General features: G+C 42.4%; 1 protein-coding gene across 5 annotated transcripts in view; it reads right to left on the bottom strand.

Moving 5' to 3' along the window:
- The window catches only part of PARP15 (poly(ADP-ribose) polymerase family member 15), a 49,056-nt gene that overhangs the window by 9,206 nt on the left and 23,563 nt on the right, over positions 1-16,287 (bottom strand). For 3 of the 5 annotated variants that reach the window (XM_046002626.1, XM_046002629.1, XM_046002628.1), the window contains 8 exons: positions 15,096-15,332; positions 13,921-14,142; positions 12,690-12,768; positions 9,883-10,032; positions 7,362-7,424; positions 6,182-6,349; positions 3,405-3,611; positions 2,699-2,866 (listed from right to left, as the gene is read on the bottom strand). In XM_046002626.1, coding sequence (XP_045858582.1) covers positions 2,699-2,866; positions 3,405-3,611; positions 6,182-6,349; positions 7,362-7,424; positions 9,883-10,032; positions 12,690-12,768; positions 13,921-14,142; positions 15,096-15,332 — 1,294 coding nt within the window. The remainder of the gene's footprint in view (positions 1-2,698; positions 2,867-3,404; positions 3,612-6,181; positions 6,350-7,361; positions 7,425-9,882; positions 10,033-12,689; positions 12,769-13,920; positions 14,143-15,095; positions 15,333-16,287) is intronic. The other 2 variants (XM_046002627.1, XM_046002630.1) reach the window with 2 other exon arrangements.

The following is a 16,287-nucleotide window of genomic DNA, read 5'->3' as shown; positions in this document are numbered from 1 at the left end:
TTAAAAAAAATAAAAAGGGAGGAAAGTTTAAGGACAAGGGTATTTTCTTGAGATGAACAACTTAAATCACACCCTTAAACCACACCAAACTGTGCTACTTATTCTGCTTGTGGACAGAAGGTGTCCCTGGCTGGACAATTTAGAGATGAGAAAGCCAAGCTCCAAGAAGGCTGAGTACTCACATATCCAATGTTAACGTGGAAGGCCACCATCCAAGGAAGGAAAAGAATTGTGCTCTAGTGACTCTCAGCCCAGTGCTTCATCGGTGGTAACACGATGGCTACCTTTTTTCAAGTGTTTACCAGGTACCAGGCACTTTCCTGAGTGCTTTTCCTATAAATCTCTTTTAAAAGATAAAGCTCAATCTACTCTCCCATTCCTGATGTTTGGGGTAAATGCCCTCCTACACCTTCTTTGTGCAGCCTGCCTCAGTTTCCTCTCCACAGGTAGGGGTGGGACGACACACCAAGAATCCTAGCTCTGCCTTCAGCTTCATTCTCTCCACCTTCATAGTCTCCATGGATAGTTGGAGCCACACTCAATGACTTCAACTCCCACCTATTTACATGACTCCCAAATCTGTGTCTCTAGGGTGTGATATTCAATTTGTGCTCAGTAACAGTGCTCTGAATCAATGAATAGCTTAAACATGCTTTGGAAAAGCAATTGTGTGTCATTTGCTCAAATGAAACTCCAAGTTGTCTTCTGTAAGTTCTCTTTAGGGGCGCCTGGGTGGCTCAGTGGATTAAGCCGCTGCCTTCGGCTCAGGTCATGATCTCAGGGTCCTGGGATCGATCTCAGGGTCCTGGGATCGAGCCCCGCATCGGGCTCTCTGCTCCACGGGGAGCCTGCTTCCTCCTCTCTCCTGCCTGCTTCCTCCTCTCTCCTGCCTGCCTCTCTGCCTACTTGTGATCTCTCTCTCTGTCAAATAAATAAATAAAATCTTAAAAAAAAAAAAAAAAGAAGTCCACATGATTAAAAAAAAAAATCCACATGATAAATTCTTATTAAAATCCAAGTTTATCAGGGCACCTGAGTGGCTCAGTGGGTTAAAGCCTCTGCTTTCAGCTCAGGTCATGATCTCAGGGTCCTGGGATCGAGCACCGTATCTGGCTCTCTGCTCGGCGGGGAGCCTGCTTCCCCCTTCCTCTCTCTCTGCCTGCCTCTCTGCCTACTTGTGATCTCTGTCTGTCAAATAAATAAATAAACAAAAACCAAAAAAAAAAAAATTTAAAAAAATCCAAGTTTATCTCTGCCAACAAACTTGTTTTTATCTGACATTTTATCTGTATTATTCCTTTCATCTAACAACAAAGATTATGGAAGGCAGTTTTGTTGTTGTTTGGTTTTGCCCCAAGTGCCATTCATTGGGTCATTGGTCTGCTCATTTTAGTTATCTTTTGTTTGCTTGTCTCTTTTTTTTTTTTTTTTTAAGAGAGAGAAATGAGCGGGGAGAGCAGTGGGAGAGAAGGAGAGAGAATCTTAAGCAGGCTTCATGGCCAGGGCAGAGCCCAACCTGGGGCTCCATCTCATGACCCTGAGACCACATCCTGAGGGAAAATCAAGACTGGAACATTTAACTGACTGAGCCATCCAGGTGCCCCTTCCTGTTTTTTAAGTTTCAGAAGCCATTTTAAATTCTTGGTGTAAGCAGGGAGTGGATGAACCAGTTAATTTGTATTTAAATACAAATTTTCTTCTCAAGGACCGAAGGGGGAAATGTTAATTTATTTATCTCTGGGTACTCTAGTAGGTATGTGTTATTTTCAACCATCCAGCAGCCTCTCCCCCTTCTTCTGTTAAAAGCATCTTGAATTCCCTTTGGTGAACAACTCTTCCTCGTTGCTTCAGAGTGATCCCCTTCAGTTCAAGAATAGAGCATGTGACTCTGGGTTGACTGATTTGTGTAATTCCAGTTCCCTAGCTGAAACGATGACCTAAGCCGATTCAGTTGGAAGGAATTTCTGCCTTATGTGAACAGCTCTGTTCCCAGGCATCACGTTCCTGTAATGAGTATATATCAACCCCGGATATACCCTTTCCTATTGGATCTGACCATGTAGGCATATGGTCCTGAAACAGTTAGCTGCCATCTTTAACCATGTGAAACCTGAGAATAAAGACAACACAGCTGACAAGAGAGTGAGAGATGAAGAAATTCAGATGAAGAAGAGATGATGAAGAAGAGAGATGAAGAAATCTATATATAGGGGCGCCTGGGTGGCTCAGTGGATTAAGCCACTGCCTTTGGCTCAGGTCATGATCTCAGGGTCCTGGGATCGAGCCCCGCATCGGGCTCTCTGCTCCGCAGGGAGCCTGCTTCCTCCTCTCTCTCTCTGCCTGCCTCTCTGCCTACTTGTGATCTCTCTCTCTGTCAAATAAATAAATAAAATCTTAAAAAAAAAGAAATCTATATATAGATTATACAATATGAGCACCTGGATCAAACTGGCCCTGAAGCCAGGTATGCCTGGACTTTATAGTCATGTGAGTCAATTAATTCCATTTTTCCATAAGCCAGTTTAAATTGGATTTTCTATTACTTGCTATTGCAAGAACATTAACAGATCCAATTACTATTTTCATTTTTATTTACTCTGTGTATGTGTGTGTGTGTGTGTGTCTTACATGTGCTATATGTGAAGGCACATTGAATAGTTATCAGTAAGTTAAGTAAAGAGAGAACTGAAATTCCTACCAGCAGGGTCAGGCAATAATTTCCAGTTTAGAGACAGCTGATGATGACAGGTGTACTTCATCACTAGTAAAACCCACAGCACTCTATGAGTGAGTGCCCAAAATGGGCAAAAACCGTGATTGCAAGAGGAAGCTGCTTTTCCAGTTATTTTCACAGCAGTACAGAAGCCTCAAAATGGGGAAAGAGGAGCAGGTCAATAGATACTTAAACATTATGCATAAACACCCATCTTACAGAGAAGAAACTAGAAATCTGCCTGCTCAGGAAGTAGTACAACCAAATGACCCTGACCACTCCCTTCTTCCATCTGCTTCCATTGTCAGGCTAACTTGCCTAGTGGTGGATAATCAATAAATGAGTATCGGTCAGTTGGTTCACAGCTACAAGGAGCACTGAGGGTCGATAATAATCCATAATTAAATAATGGGGTAACTGGCTTGGGATTTTCAAAGCCCATCCCCCTCTTCTGCTTTCTCATTTCTATTCTCTTCCTGTTCCTTTGCTATTCCTGCTTCCCAGGAGTGATTCTGCCCTCAGAATAATCAGCAGATAGGAGGCTGCATTCCATAGTTCTTGTATCTTCCCACATATTATAGGAGGCTCTCTGTAGAATCCTAAAACTGATAAAACAATGAGCATTAATAGCTACACATTTGCTAAGTGATAGGAGAGATAACCACATGATCTTCTGAAGAAGACTATTTACATGCAGTCTCGAAGCGTGTGGACTGAAGGACAGGTGATGTGGACTTCTCTCTCTTCTTCATGTTGTCATAGAATACATGTAGCAATTCAAATAGAAAGATGACAACTTTAACTCTTCGTAATGATGGAATGGGATGTTTCCGTGCGAAGTCTATAACAGCACTGATCATGTCATCAGCAACTGTCGTTGGGTTTTTTCCAGCATTTCCTGAAAAAGAAACATTTTTTTAAGTGACCAAAAGAAGCTTTAGCTGGTGTTAGTCAAGTGATTAGATCTGGCAAATGTGGTTTTTGGTGTTGAGAAAGAAGCAAGCAGCCTGACAGCCAGAAATGGATCTAGCACTCCTAGCTGGGTGTTCGTGTCCTTTGGCTGAACACAAACAATTTCATAGAATATCATCTGATGTAACCACTCTGTGGCTGTGATCAGTTTAGCCCCGCACAACCCCTGAATAATCATGTCTGACCACAGGCAAAAACATGAACACTATCCAAATCACAGAAATGGCCAAACATTCCCCATCTTAACTGGTAGGAGCAAGTGCTGCTTCATTAATAATCACAACTTTGGCCATTTTCTTCACCTCTTTCAGGTAAGATATCCAATCATAGAACCATGACTGCTTCCTCAAAGAATCCAATCCGGAGTAAAACCCCATGTACTTGAGACTACCACAAAGTTACCCAACACAAGCTCAGATCTATTAATAGTCCTTAATGACCCCTTGGTGAGATGCTGCATAGTTCCTCATAGTGTGTGCTCCTGGTGGTCTTGAACTGTAGGGCATTGGCAATGCAGAGAACAGGGCAGGTGATCCGGGTACAGAAGAACTGGGTTCATGTCCTGGCTCTCCACTGATCAGCTGTGGGATCTTGGCTAAGTCATTCAATCCCTCTTATATCAGTTGGCTAGGGATGCCATGACAAATTGCCATGATTGGTGGCTTAGGCAACACAAATGTATTTTCTCATAATTCTGGAGGCTACAAGTCTGATATCGAGGTTTTGGAAAGACTGATTTCTTTTGAGTTCTCTGAGACTTGTAGGTGGCTGTCTTTTCCTTATGTCTTCATATGGTCTTCTCTCTGTATCTGTGGATGTTCTAATCTCCCAATTAACAAGGACACGGGTCATATTGGATTAGGGACCACCCTAATGACCGCATTTTAACTTAATTATCTCTTGAAAGACCCTCTCATCAAATATAGTTACATTGTGAGGTACTGGGAATCACAGCTTCAACATACGAATTTGGCAGGGAGAACATAACTCAGCCCACAACACCTCCAAACTTCAATTTACTCAATTTTGTAAAATTGGGGTGATAATAGAAGTAATAGCTCATAGAGATAAGAATGTGGCAGCTAACAGTATAGTAATTAAGAGCATAACAGTAACAAAAAAAGTGTTACATAAAAAAACAATGTAATGGTTGAAATGTACAGACCAGGCTGTCTGGGTTTGATCCTCGCTATGCTGCTGACTAGCTATGTGACCTTGTACATTAATACTTCACATTCTTATCTGCAAAATGAGGAAACTAAGAGTCATGGGTGGGTCTAGGTTTTGTAGGGTTTAAAATTTATACATCTCAGAAAAAGAACACAAAATAAAAACATAAAATTATGTATAAAAGGGACTATTTATAATCAAAAAAGAAATCACAATAAAGTATAAATTTTGAAATTTTGAAAAACCATATTCACACCTCAACTTTCCTTAGCTATATTCTAAAAATGCTCGCAGCCTTTCCAATGCTCAGTGCCAGGAAAAGTCTGAAAAGTCAAAGTGAGAAGAAACAGTGATCCTAACCCACAGCGGTTAAAATAATCTTACTTTTGAAACTTTATTAATCGCACAATCATGTGATGGCATTATTAGGGCCCTCCCAGGACTTTTTTAAAAGCTTGTGCAACTGAGCGTGAATGAATCAGCAAACTGGTCATCAGCATCACCTTCAACTAAGAACAAATTATTGTATGCTATGATAGAAATGAGGAGGAAAGTTTTCCTAGAAACTGGGAGTGGGATGGACCTGAGCTTCTTGCTTAAGGAAAGCAACTCCATCCTACTCATGATTTTATGCCTAGGAACTTGCAGCGGGCCTGGGAAACAGCCTTTCAATCTAATAAATGCATGAATTAGAGCCAGTGGGAGATGCTGTGGTCAACCCAATAGCGGACGTATTAAAGGTTTGGAAACCAGAAGCAAGGCTGACACTGAATAACCCCTGGGAGAAGACTTAGTAGAATGTGCTGACCGTGGGGTCTGGGGACACAAAGAAACAAGCCGTCAGGATAGCCAGAGCATCGTGGCAGCACTGAAGGAGGAGATCAGAAAATGGGACAACTCAGGAAAGGTGGCTGTTTGCAAGGGATTATGAGGATGAGTTTGGATTATGCTATAAAGTCTCTGGTAACAGAAATCTGCCAGAGGAGATCCGGGGGAAGGAGAAATGCTGATCCGAGAGTCAGTGCAAAAAGGGTAACAGATACAGTAAGAGCAAACAAATCACCCAAAGGAAAAACATGAACAGTAAGAACACCATGGCATTAAGGGCCAAACATGCAAAGACCCCTGGGGAACATACAATAAAGAATGAAAATGTATTAAAGAGGCATAGGTCCCAGAGATGGCCCTCCAGGTCTGCAAGTTGGCCCACTCTCTTATTTACATCACTATCGCTGCCTGGACTCTGCAATGAATTCACTAACAGTGAGGCGAAGTCTAAAGGAACATGGATGATTCAGAATCTTGGGTTGATGAGAGGCTACAAACCTGTTCCGATGGCCGGAAGGGAAACAGAAGTATACTTCTTCTGCTCACACTCTTCTAGAACAGTGGAGACCGTTTTCCTGACATCATTTTCCCCGAGAACATGGATTATTATCTTGCACATCAAGTTTCCACCTTGTGTAACTATAAAATCTCTGTGAGGCTGTGCAGCTGGAACAAGGGAAGAAAAGAAAACACACAGCAGTTACTTACAGGAAGTGGTAAGAGGATCACCGAGCCATGAAAGCAGCTGCCGTTGAAGAAAGCTGTGATGATTTCAGAACAAGTCCAGCCTCCCTCCATCTAGCTGGTTTCACTCGCTGGGACTGTGCCAGGCTCATTTTCTGTACAACCAGGATTCTTTAACTCAACTACATTGTTGAATATGTGGGGTGCTATTCTACCTCCTTTGGTCTACTCAATCCTCAAAACAAGGCTATTGGTAGGTACTATTTTGTCCATTTCACAGATTAAACAGAAGCTCAGAAAGGTAAGGTCAACAGCAAAGATCGCCTGGGATTTGAACCCAAGCAGTCAGTGTCCAGACCTCTTAACACCCAAGCTGTTGTCCAGAAGAGCAATGTCTGTGCTCATTCGGCTAGATTTGTTTTTCAAGGAGAGAAAAGCAATGCATTTGGTGGTGTGCAAGAATTGGAGAATTGGTGTCAGAGAACACCTCAGACCCACCCAGGTTCCATCCTGATTCACGTCAGGTAGACGATGTGCTATCACAAGTAGAACAAGGTTGGGGAAAGAGAAAGATGACTTATACAGCACTTTAGGCAACTTTTCACGTTCATTGTCCTGATGCTCACACCCACCTGCGAGGAAGCCATTACCATATTCCCACCTGGTTAGTAGAACCCAGAACCAGCTCACAGATAAGAGAAAAAAAGCTCTTAGAGATCAGATGGCAGGCTCAGGATCCCTCAGTAAGTGGTGGAGGCTGGACTATTAGGAGCCAGGCCTGGGTTCTGTTTAATAGTTAGGAAGAGACAGGTGGGATGGTGAAAGGAAGGACTACTTCCCAAAGCCATAAAGTCACACCCCCTGTATCTGCTCTCCCAGAGAATCAACCTCTTTCCAAAGTGCTCACCACTTACTCCTCCTGTAGGTCCTAGTATAGTCCTCTCAGCCCGCTAATATCCTAGGGGTCATAACCAAAAGTAACATGTAACCATACCTAGTACAGCACATTCATTTTCCACAGCTGGTCCGGCACCTTCTAAAATTGCTTTTGACACCCCTATGTAAGAAAAAAAAAATTAAGTTAAAATAAATTAAACTTATTTTAAATTAATTAAATGTAATATTTTAATTAAAATAAATTTAAATTAGTTAAAATAAAAAGCATTAGTTCAAATGCAATGCATGATTATAGCTTTTGTACATTAGACTTTTGTCCAGCTCATCCCTTTGTGCATAATTCATTGATGCCCCCCACAGAAAAACCCACCATTTCCATAGCAACTTTCATTCAGGCTGAGTAATAAACACTCTGAGCTATAGCATGAGGGAACTGCCTGACAGTGGACAGTCCCCTATGTCTGGAGCTCTACAGGCTCTATCTGTATGGGGATATTTTTGCAGTTATTTGAAATTTTTTGCATTCTACCCTTATTATTTCATAAAGTTGAAAAATATGAAAATGAAAGTTCAGATACTAATGAGAAGCAAGGAGCTCAAAACTGAAACACCACTGAGCATTCTACAAAAGTTCTGCGGTTTTTGTGTTGTTTTTTCACAGGTAGACACACAGCTGGCTGCCTTCAGTCCTGTGAATCTTCCAGTCAAGGCTGGAGCTTCACCACCTGGTTATGGCTGGGGATGGTGGGGTTGAGTGGTGGAAAGCACTGACTATGCATGTGACAGCCTGGGTTAGGGCTGTCTCTGCCCCTTACTGGCTAACATGGGACTAGTCAGTTCCTCAACTATTATAGAGTCTGGCACACTACTCCCCCTAACATGGGTTGTTTGAACATTAAAAGAGACAATGGATAAAAGATGCTTCGTGCGGAATTTGGCCCACTGAAAGCACTGAATAATTTTTAGTTATTTTATCATTATAAAGATCAATCTATCCTCTATTTATCTACCTATCTATCATCTATTTAGGTCTCCTTGATTATATATGTGTGTTATGAATTATCTCTTTTTAAAAAATACCTTTTTTGTGCATTTGTTTTGGTCTCTGACTTTGCAATAATGGAGATTTTCCTCAATTATCACGTGACCCTCACCAGTCCATTCCTATTCAGAGTGAGTGTGGGAGCACCCTGAAAGGAGGCTTGCCGACCAGGAGGCTTTCGTGTAAGGTAAGCAGGTAGTAAATACTAGACTTCAGGGCAGCCAGTTTCTCTCCAGAAGGATCCTCTAGTCTCCTGTGTCAGAGGGCATAAACCCGTCTGCCTTTCTGGGAGCTGCACAGGGATGGGGCTGGACCTCACTGTTCAGTAAGGAAGCTTTCACTTAACACTCTCTAGCTACCACTCTCATCTCACCTGTGCCTGCTGTTCTAAGTCCAGAATCTCTCTGGTTGGTTTTCCTAAAGAATCAACCTCCCATCTCTGACCAGGGAAGACCAAGGGAAGTTACTGGGGCATTAGATGGATGGAGAATAGAATAAAGGGGTCTAAGTGTTGCTCATACAGAATTGCATCTGATTCTGATTTCACTTGTCCCCTGCCTTCCCAGGTACCTGCTGCGCCAACTTCTGTGTCTCTAGGGACTACCATTCTCTCCTGCATATTCTAAGTTTTCACCACTGGCTAGCTTCTTCTCATATTATAAAAATATACTGCTGTGTCTTGTTCATTATTGGTTTTCCTCCAACTCTCTTTTTCCTTTTGGGTTTACACTCTTTTATTTCCTTTACTGTTGCTTTAATGGAATTTTAAAAGAAGGCAGGTAAAAATGCCTATGTTCAACCTGTCACATTTTACATAATTGAATGTCCTTTATGTCTGCATTTGTGAATGACTGATACATTGGATGGATAGTCTACATAGTCACTTCCTACATAGTAAGTACTATAGTATTTTGCAGCTTAGAAAATACTGAAACTTCTCTTCCTATTTATGTTTTATCTTACCCTTTTAATTTAAAATTTAATACTTTGTAGTAAAAATGTATTAACATGAGAGCATATGTATGCAAGTTACACACAAATAGACACGTGGGAAGGACATGCTCAAAGATGCTCCTTCACTGAAGGTGCTCAGACATTCCAGCAAAAATCAAGAGAAAGGGGTTGAATTTCATTTCTGGGTCAGTGTAACATAAGAAAGATTATAAGAAGTGAGATATGAGTGCCAACTCAGTTATATAGAAAGGGAAATAAAAATAAAACAACCTTATTAAATTAGAAGTGTGGAATTTTGATGGTTCAGAGCTAGAAAGGGCTAACCTAGACTAAGTCCACTGCACGGCTCCCAACTCATCTTCACATTGCTGTGCCCCATCTAATCCTCCGGGAATCAACATTTGACAGGCAGAGAAACTGAGGCTCAGAGGGGATAAAGTGATTGCCCCAAAGCCACACAATGGTAACTGGAAGAACTGGGATTCAAACCCAGGTCTTTCTGATTCCAGGGCCTACATATGTCCTGCAACACTCTTCACTTGGGCAACATTAGCCACAATTTCCTTCCCACACGTGAGTCATGTTAGTAGTTACAATCGCGTACATTGCTTAAATAAAGTACCTGATTTCAGATTAAATGTTCTCGTTGTTGAGTTTACAATCACATCTGCCTTTTCTTTGCTAATATCTCCAGTAGCAATCTGGAAAGTAATTGCACCGATTTTCATTCCATATGAAATGATTCCTGGGCTGAAGATAGGGCTGAAGGCCCCTGAAAGAAAAGGGAGCAAATGAAAGAATAGCTGGAGAACGAACAACAAGGGACCACTGTTCCCTTCCCAGTCTTCTTTCTTCCCACCTACATAAACCCAAACTGCACCGTGCCTGGTTGGGTTTTCTTTTTTAAGGAAATTAAAAAATAAAGTTTCGTGGCAGAAGGAGGATCAATTTCTCAGTTAGACAGGATGAGGCAGAAACACCTGACTGGACCGTCAGCTTGTCTGCAAAAGTTGCTGCAGCCTCATGAGAAAGGCATGAGGAAGGACAGAGGGCCAAGTATCTCCTCATGTCATGCTCATGTCTCTGGGAAACTTCTTTTCAAGCTTTTCTGAACTATGACAAATAAGAAATGTAAATATTTAAGGTGTACAATGTGACTCTTGATGTTCACATACACTGTGAAATGATTGTCCAAGTGAGCTCATAGCACACCCATCATTTCCCATAGTTACCATTTTGTGTGGGGAGTGTGTGTGTGTGCGCATGAGCACATGGGAGTGGTGAGAACACCCGGGATCTACTCTCTTAGTGAGCTTCGAAAATACAGAACATTATTATTAACTCCAGCTCTATGCTGTGCATTTGGTCTCCAGAATTTATTCATCTTATGACAGAAAGTTTGTCCCTCCAGGTGATTCTTTTATTTCCATTTTACAGAAAAGGGAAATGGTCTAGCATGGAGGTCATTTGTTCAATTATTTGGGGGGAAGATTTATTTTTATTTGCTTATTTGAGATAGAGAGAGAGCACATATGCACATGCTGGAGCGGGGCAGGGGGCCGCGCCGGGGGCCGGGGGCGGGGTGCAGAGGGAGAGGATCTCAAACAGACTCTGCACCAGCATGGAGTCCAACGTGGGGCTCAACCTCACAACCCTGAGATCATGACCTGAGCTAAATCAGGAGTCAGATGCTCTGCCAACTGAGCCACCCAGGCGCCCCCATCCAGTGTTAAATAACAGCTCACTAACTTCACATAGGAGCTTTCCTGTGGCTTCACATCTCGCTGGCAGAGCAGGATCAAGGCTGCTCTGAGGAAATCAGCCTTACCGTGTTGGCATAATGTTACTGTCCGCTCTGAGGCTTTATAACTTAGCTGTGCCTTTTCTATTCATCCCTTTCAGTCTCCTTTTCCATGTGATGCAGTGGCAAGTGGCCGGGAGGCCACTGTATAGATTAAATTATATATAGAGAAAAGCAATCAGAGTTTAGTGTGCATCCACGTTTTAGTTATCTGTGTGTGGGGGGTGTGGTTCTTCAAGACCTTTACTGGATGGTTCCCTCAGAGCGGGAGGACGCACGCCCAAGAGGCTGTGGGAGGGGGGCCCCTGATCTCAGCTACCCAACCCTCCGTGGAATGAACTCTGGGCAAGACCCCAGCTGCCCGTGGTCAGCATGGTGGACCGGCTCCAGCACCCTCACCTCTGCAGGGTCACAGCTTCTTGATCATAAGCACGTGAGCCAATGGCATGTGGAGGCAACAGCAGGGCTTCTGACCCCGCCTGTCCAGGGAGTCCCCCTCCGTGCACTCGGCCCACAGCAGCCCCAGATAGGCCTTCGCTTCCTGCTAGAATCTTGCTGCAGGTGAAGTAGCGCACGGGGGATGATCAAGGAAGGCGCAGAGCGGTCACCGCTCTCACCCCAGGCCACCCCCCCTCCTCCATCCGCAGTTATCTTTCATTATCATATCTGAGAAACTCTGGCCTCATTACCAGATTTGGTTCACATCTGGTACGGTACACGCTGGATTGCTAGTTTGTGCAAGCATACCCCAAATGCCCCGTTAATCACGGTCTTGAAAATGTAGAGATCCCGTCCTCCCTCTTATATTCCCACCAAGCAGAACATGCAGAAAAGCGTGTTGTTAAGAACATGGAGGACATGGGGAGATGGAGAGGAGAAGGGAGTTGAGGGAAATTGGAAGGTGAGAGGAACCATGAGAGATTATGGACTCTGAAATACAACCTGAGGGTTTTGAAGGGGCGAGGGATGGGAGGTTGGGGAACCAGGTGGTGGGTCATAGGGAGGGCACCTACTGCATGGAGCACTGGGTGTGGTGCAAAAACAATGAATACTGTTACGCTGAAAATAAATAAATTAATTAAAAAAAAAAAAGAAAAATGTGTTGTTCAGTATGCAGGGTCAGGGGCTGGGTATGGGGGGAGGTGACCAGCCCTGTGCATCTCTCTTATAACAATGACCATCCAAGAGGCAGGCCTTGATCTCTTTGGAAATGCTGGCCATGCAAGGAGGGGGACGGGCCCTTGACAGTTGCTAGGGTGAATAGCTAAAATATAAAAACTTGCTGTGTGTAGATCCTGGCAGTGGACGCTGTATCCAGTCGGCCACTCCAGACTCCCTGTACATAGTTCCGCTAATAGACCTGTATCGCCATTGATGTCTCTGGGTCTTTTCTCTGGACTCACCGGACGTGACCCACCCAAGGCTTTGAGTTTGCGGGGTGCAGCAGCATGATATCCATATAATTTATTCTTTGTGTGCTCAGACAGTGGAACATGCTCTAACACCTCCTTCATCACTGATCTGTCCCACATGTGAATTAGATTTGTCTCCTTCTATTGATGTCAGCTACCACTGAAGAACCACTAGGCAGAGCAAAATATTTTCTGAGCAGAACGACTTTGCCAGACCTTGGTTACCTTCAGTCGTGAGAATCCTGTCCTTGTTGGGATTTCCATACAACCCTTTAGTGAATTCATCTAAAAATGCCTAGAAATAGAAAGAAATATAGTTACTGACTACAACAATGTTCTGTAAATATATTAATCCAATTCTTTGTAGCACTGATCACCAGACATCAATTAGAAACAATAGTTCTCCCTAGATTTCCTCTTACCCAGAGACTTTTTCATTATAGGATTGCCATCGAACCTAGGCATTTTCTCAATAAATACCGGTGCTGATTTCCTTTATTTCATGGAAAGACCACAATTCTATCCCAGACGCCTGGGAGTAACTAAGAACTCAGAAAAGAACCTTATATTTGCTATCTTTTTAAAGTGCTAATGTTCGTAATTTGTAACAATAGCCCTTAAAGTCAAATGACAAAAAGGTAATAACTACTTCTGCAACCAGGTTTGAGCCGTGCTACATGCTAGACACCACACAAAACATGTCAAATACATCTTCTCTTAGTTTCCACATCGAGTTTGAGAGGTGTTCTTGCCATATTCACTTGACACACAATAAAACCGAAATTCAGAGAGGTGGCCTCCCTCAACCTTTGAGTGGCAAAATCGGAATTTAAACCTAGCTATACCTTTCTTCTTTGCACTTCTATATTGTTTACATTTTTGCTATAACTATGCACAATTTATAAAATCAATGTAACTTTTCAAGAATGAGAACCAGATTTTGGTACTCAGACTGGGCCGACCAGCTCTAGGTCAACATTTACAAGGCTGGTGCAGGGGGCTCAGTGCTTAGTTCATGTGCTTTGACTGAATACTGTACTGCTATTTCTAGCTCTAGACCCTCCTAGACTTCTATAGATGGGCTGTGCTCTATCCATAAACCTTAAATTCTTGAGGTTTCTCTTATTTGGTCTTTTCCCTATAAACAGAGCCATAACTTGTGCTTCATTCAGTCAGTGTTAAAATGTCTGGGCCACTTTTATGCCAATGACTTTCTGCTTCCTCCTAGGAATTTAAGTACAATTATCTTGTCTCTTGCTAAACTCTCTAGGAAGGGCTGTGTGAGTTATCAACATTATCTCATAAAGTCTTATGACAACCCCCCCCCCACAGCAACCAACACTTATGGACAGGGAAGTGAAAACATTATTATTTACAGATCCACAAAGACATCTGGTTGCACTTAGGTTCACTTATCAGAATGATTAGAAGAGATATGTAACCATACCTGCTGGATTTCATCATCACCTAGATGTACCAGTAAGTAAACTTTTTGTAAGGTTTTCCGCCAGCTTCTGCTACTAAATTCGAACAATTCCGAAAGGATTAGGTTAGCAAAAATAGCTTTGGGAAATCTCAGATTTCCTGTTCCAATCATGGGAAATACGATGGATGAAAAAGATAACTCTTCTACAGTTGCCAAACATTTCTTGATTATATTTGCCATGATCTGAAATGTACAAAATACATTCATCTGTTAGGGCTTAAGCTGGCAGGAAGCAGAAAGAGCTATGGCTCCAGCAACTGTGACTAGGTCTCCTCTGCTATTCTTGGTTTTGTCCGGGTCTAGGGAGTCAGAAAGGGAAAACGAGGAGAGAGGATGTTCCAGAGAAATTGCAATTCATGCTGGAAGGAGGTTCCAATAGTATGGGAATGGCTACATAAACAATAGTGTCTTGTTGCAATTAAAAGCAATGTTTATGAACATTGGATAAATGTTTATGTTAATTTTTTTAAAAGTAGGATTAAAAAAATGTCTGGAAGGGAATCCCAACTAAGAAATAAATATTCATAAAATTGCCCTGAAGAGAATACAATAAAATGTTAACCACATTCATTTTCAGGTGGCTGGATTATAATTTTGATTTTCATCTTTGTACTTTCTGTATTTCCTGCAATGTACCTGTACTACTTTCATATTCTGAAAAAAGAAAATTGGGAGAAGAGGTGAGAAGTCATCAAAAGAAGAGCAATGACCCCTCATTCTTCACCACAGCTTTGGCTGCATCGTGTTGTTATACTGAAGGATGATTACACTAATCTTTAGATATCATTCCTGGAGAAGGATGGTTACTACTTTCAAGGGTCAATTATTCTGCAATCACTGGAAGCTATGATGGACTGTTTACAGAATGTAATAAAGATGTCAATAAATGGACAAGGTCCGGTCAATACTAGGGTTTCTCAACCTTGTCCAGAAAAGTTTGCGTTGTGGAGGCTGATGTATACATTGTAGGACATTTAGCCGCATCCCTGGCCCCCACTTCCCAGTGATCAGTAACCGCTTTAACAAGCCAAATGCCCCCTGGGGAATAGTCACTTTGCTTGAGAACCACAGATTTCTACCATGCCAGAAGACTACCAAAGCTACCAATGAAGTAGAGAATGAATGATTTTCTCTACCTGCTGAGAACGCCCTGCTGCATTATCCCAAGTTGGTGCCACGACATGGAAGACAGCTTGGCAGTTCAGATTACAGCCACTTGTTATGAATATGCTACCTATTTTCTCCACTGTTCCCTGCTTGACAGCATACAACTCTTCCTGGAGCTTTGGACCAGCTTTTTGCAAAATAGCCCGAGATAGTGGTCCATTTCCAAGTTGAAGTGTCTGGGAAACAGTGTTGACAATCACGTGGGCCTTAAGGAAAACAGCAACATTTTGTTAGAGATTGAATCAGTAATTATTAAGCACCTATGACTTGCCAAGTATTGTGGGGTAATGCATAAGACATCTTTTGTCTGTCATACTGACCCGTCAACCCTACCCTCGCGGGTTCACAATCTATTGTTACCATAATGAGTTGAGCCCCAAAACTTAGAAATAAAGGAAATACATCACCCACCAGTGTCAAGTCAACATGTGATGAGTCAGAGTAGGACTATGAAAATGAGCAAACCAGAGACCATAGACAAAGGAGAATCTGAATGAAAGGTAGCAGGAAGACAGTGAGACAGAGACAAAAACACAGAATGTTGAGACCTTGAAGACCTTGAAGAAAGAGTTGCTTTTAGGCTGGTGGGATCTGAGAGTAATTGTTCTGATTTTATTAACATACCTAAAGAAAGAATGGGTCCTCTGAAGGGGAGGGGGGTGGGGTCTGACCAGCCCTGAAGGCCTAGATAAAGGAAAGTCATTGAGGTGAAGGTAGGCAGTGTCCCCTCAAGCCTGTCCAGGGGTATCAAGAGTTCTCCAATGTCTGCTGAGGCTATCCCTTTGGTGAGATGGGGTCATGACCGGATGCCAATAGATATTAAGCATTCAATTCATCCAACTCCATTTATTCTGATTTCATATTCAAATTTGGAGGGGAGAATGCTTTGATCATGTGGATTTTGAGTATTCTGGTTCCTTGGGGAGCACTTCTTCATTGTAAATTATAAGGTTTTTATGTCATTGGGCCACTTAATAGTTTCATTTCTGACTCTCATGGGTCCACCTCAATCTTATATGAGGTTACTTAACATAAACTAATCTCAGGACCTGAGAAAGTCCCCGCAGGGACAAAAGTCAGTGAGCTTGCAAAAAAAAAAAAAAAAAAAAAACAAGATCCAGCCCACCCTCACCCCATTCTCTGCTTACTAATTCCTACACA

Source organism: Meles meles, chromosome 4 (assembly GCF_922984935.1).
Source record: "Meles meles chromosome 4, mMelMel3.1 paternal haplotype, whole genome shotgun sequence".
NCBI lineage: Eukaryota > Metazoa > Chordata > Mammalia > Carnivora > Mustelidae > Meles > Meles meles.
This window is presented reverse-complemented; position numbering and strand designations above follow the sequence as displayed.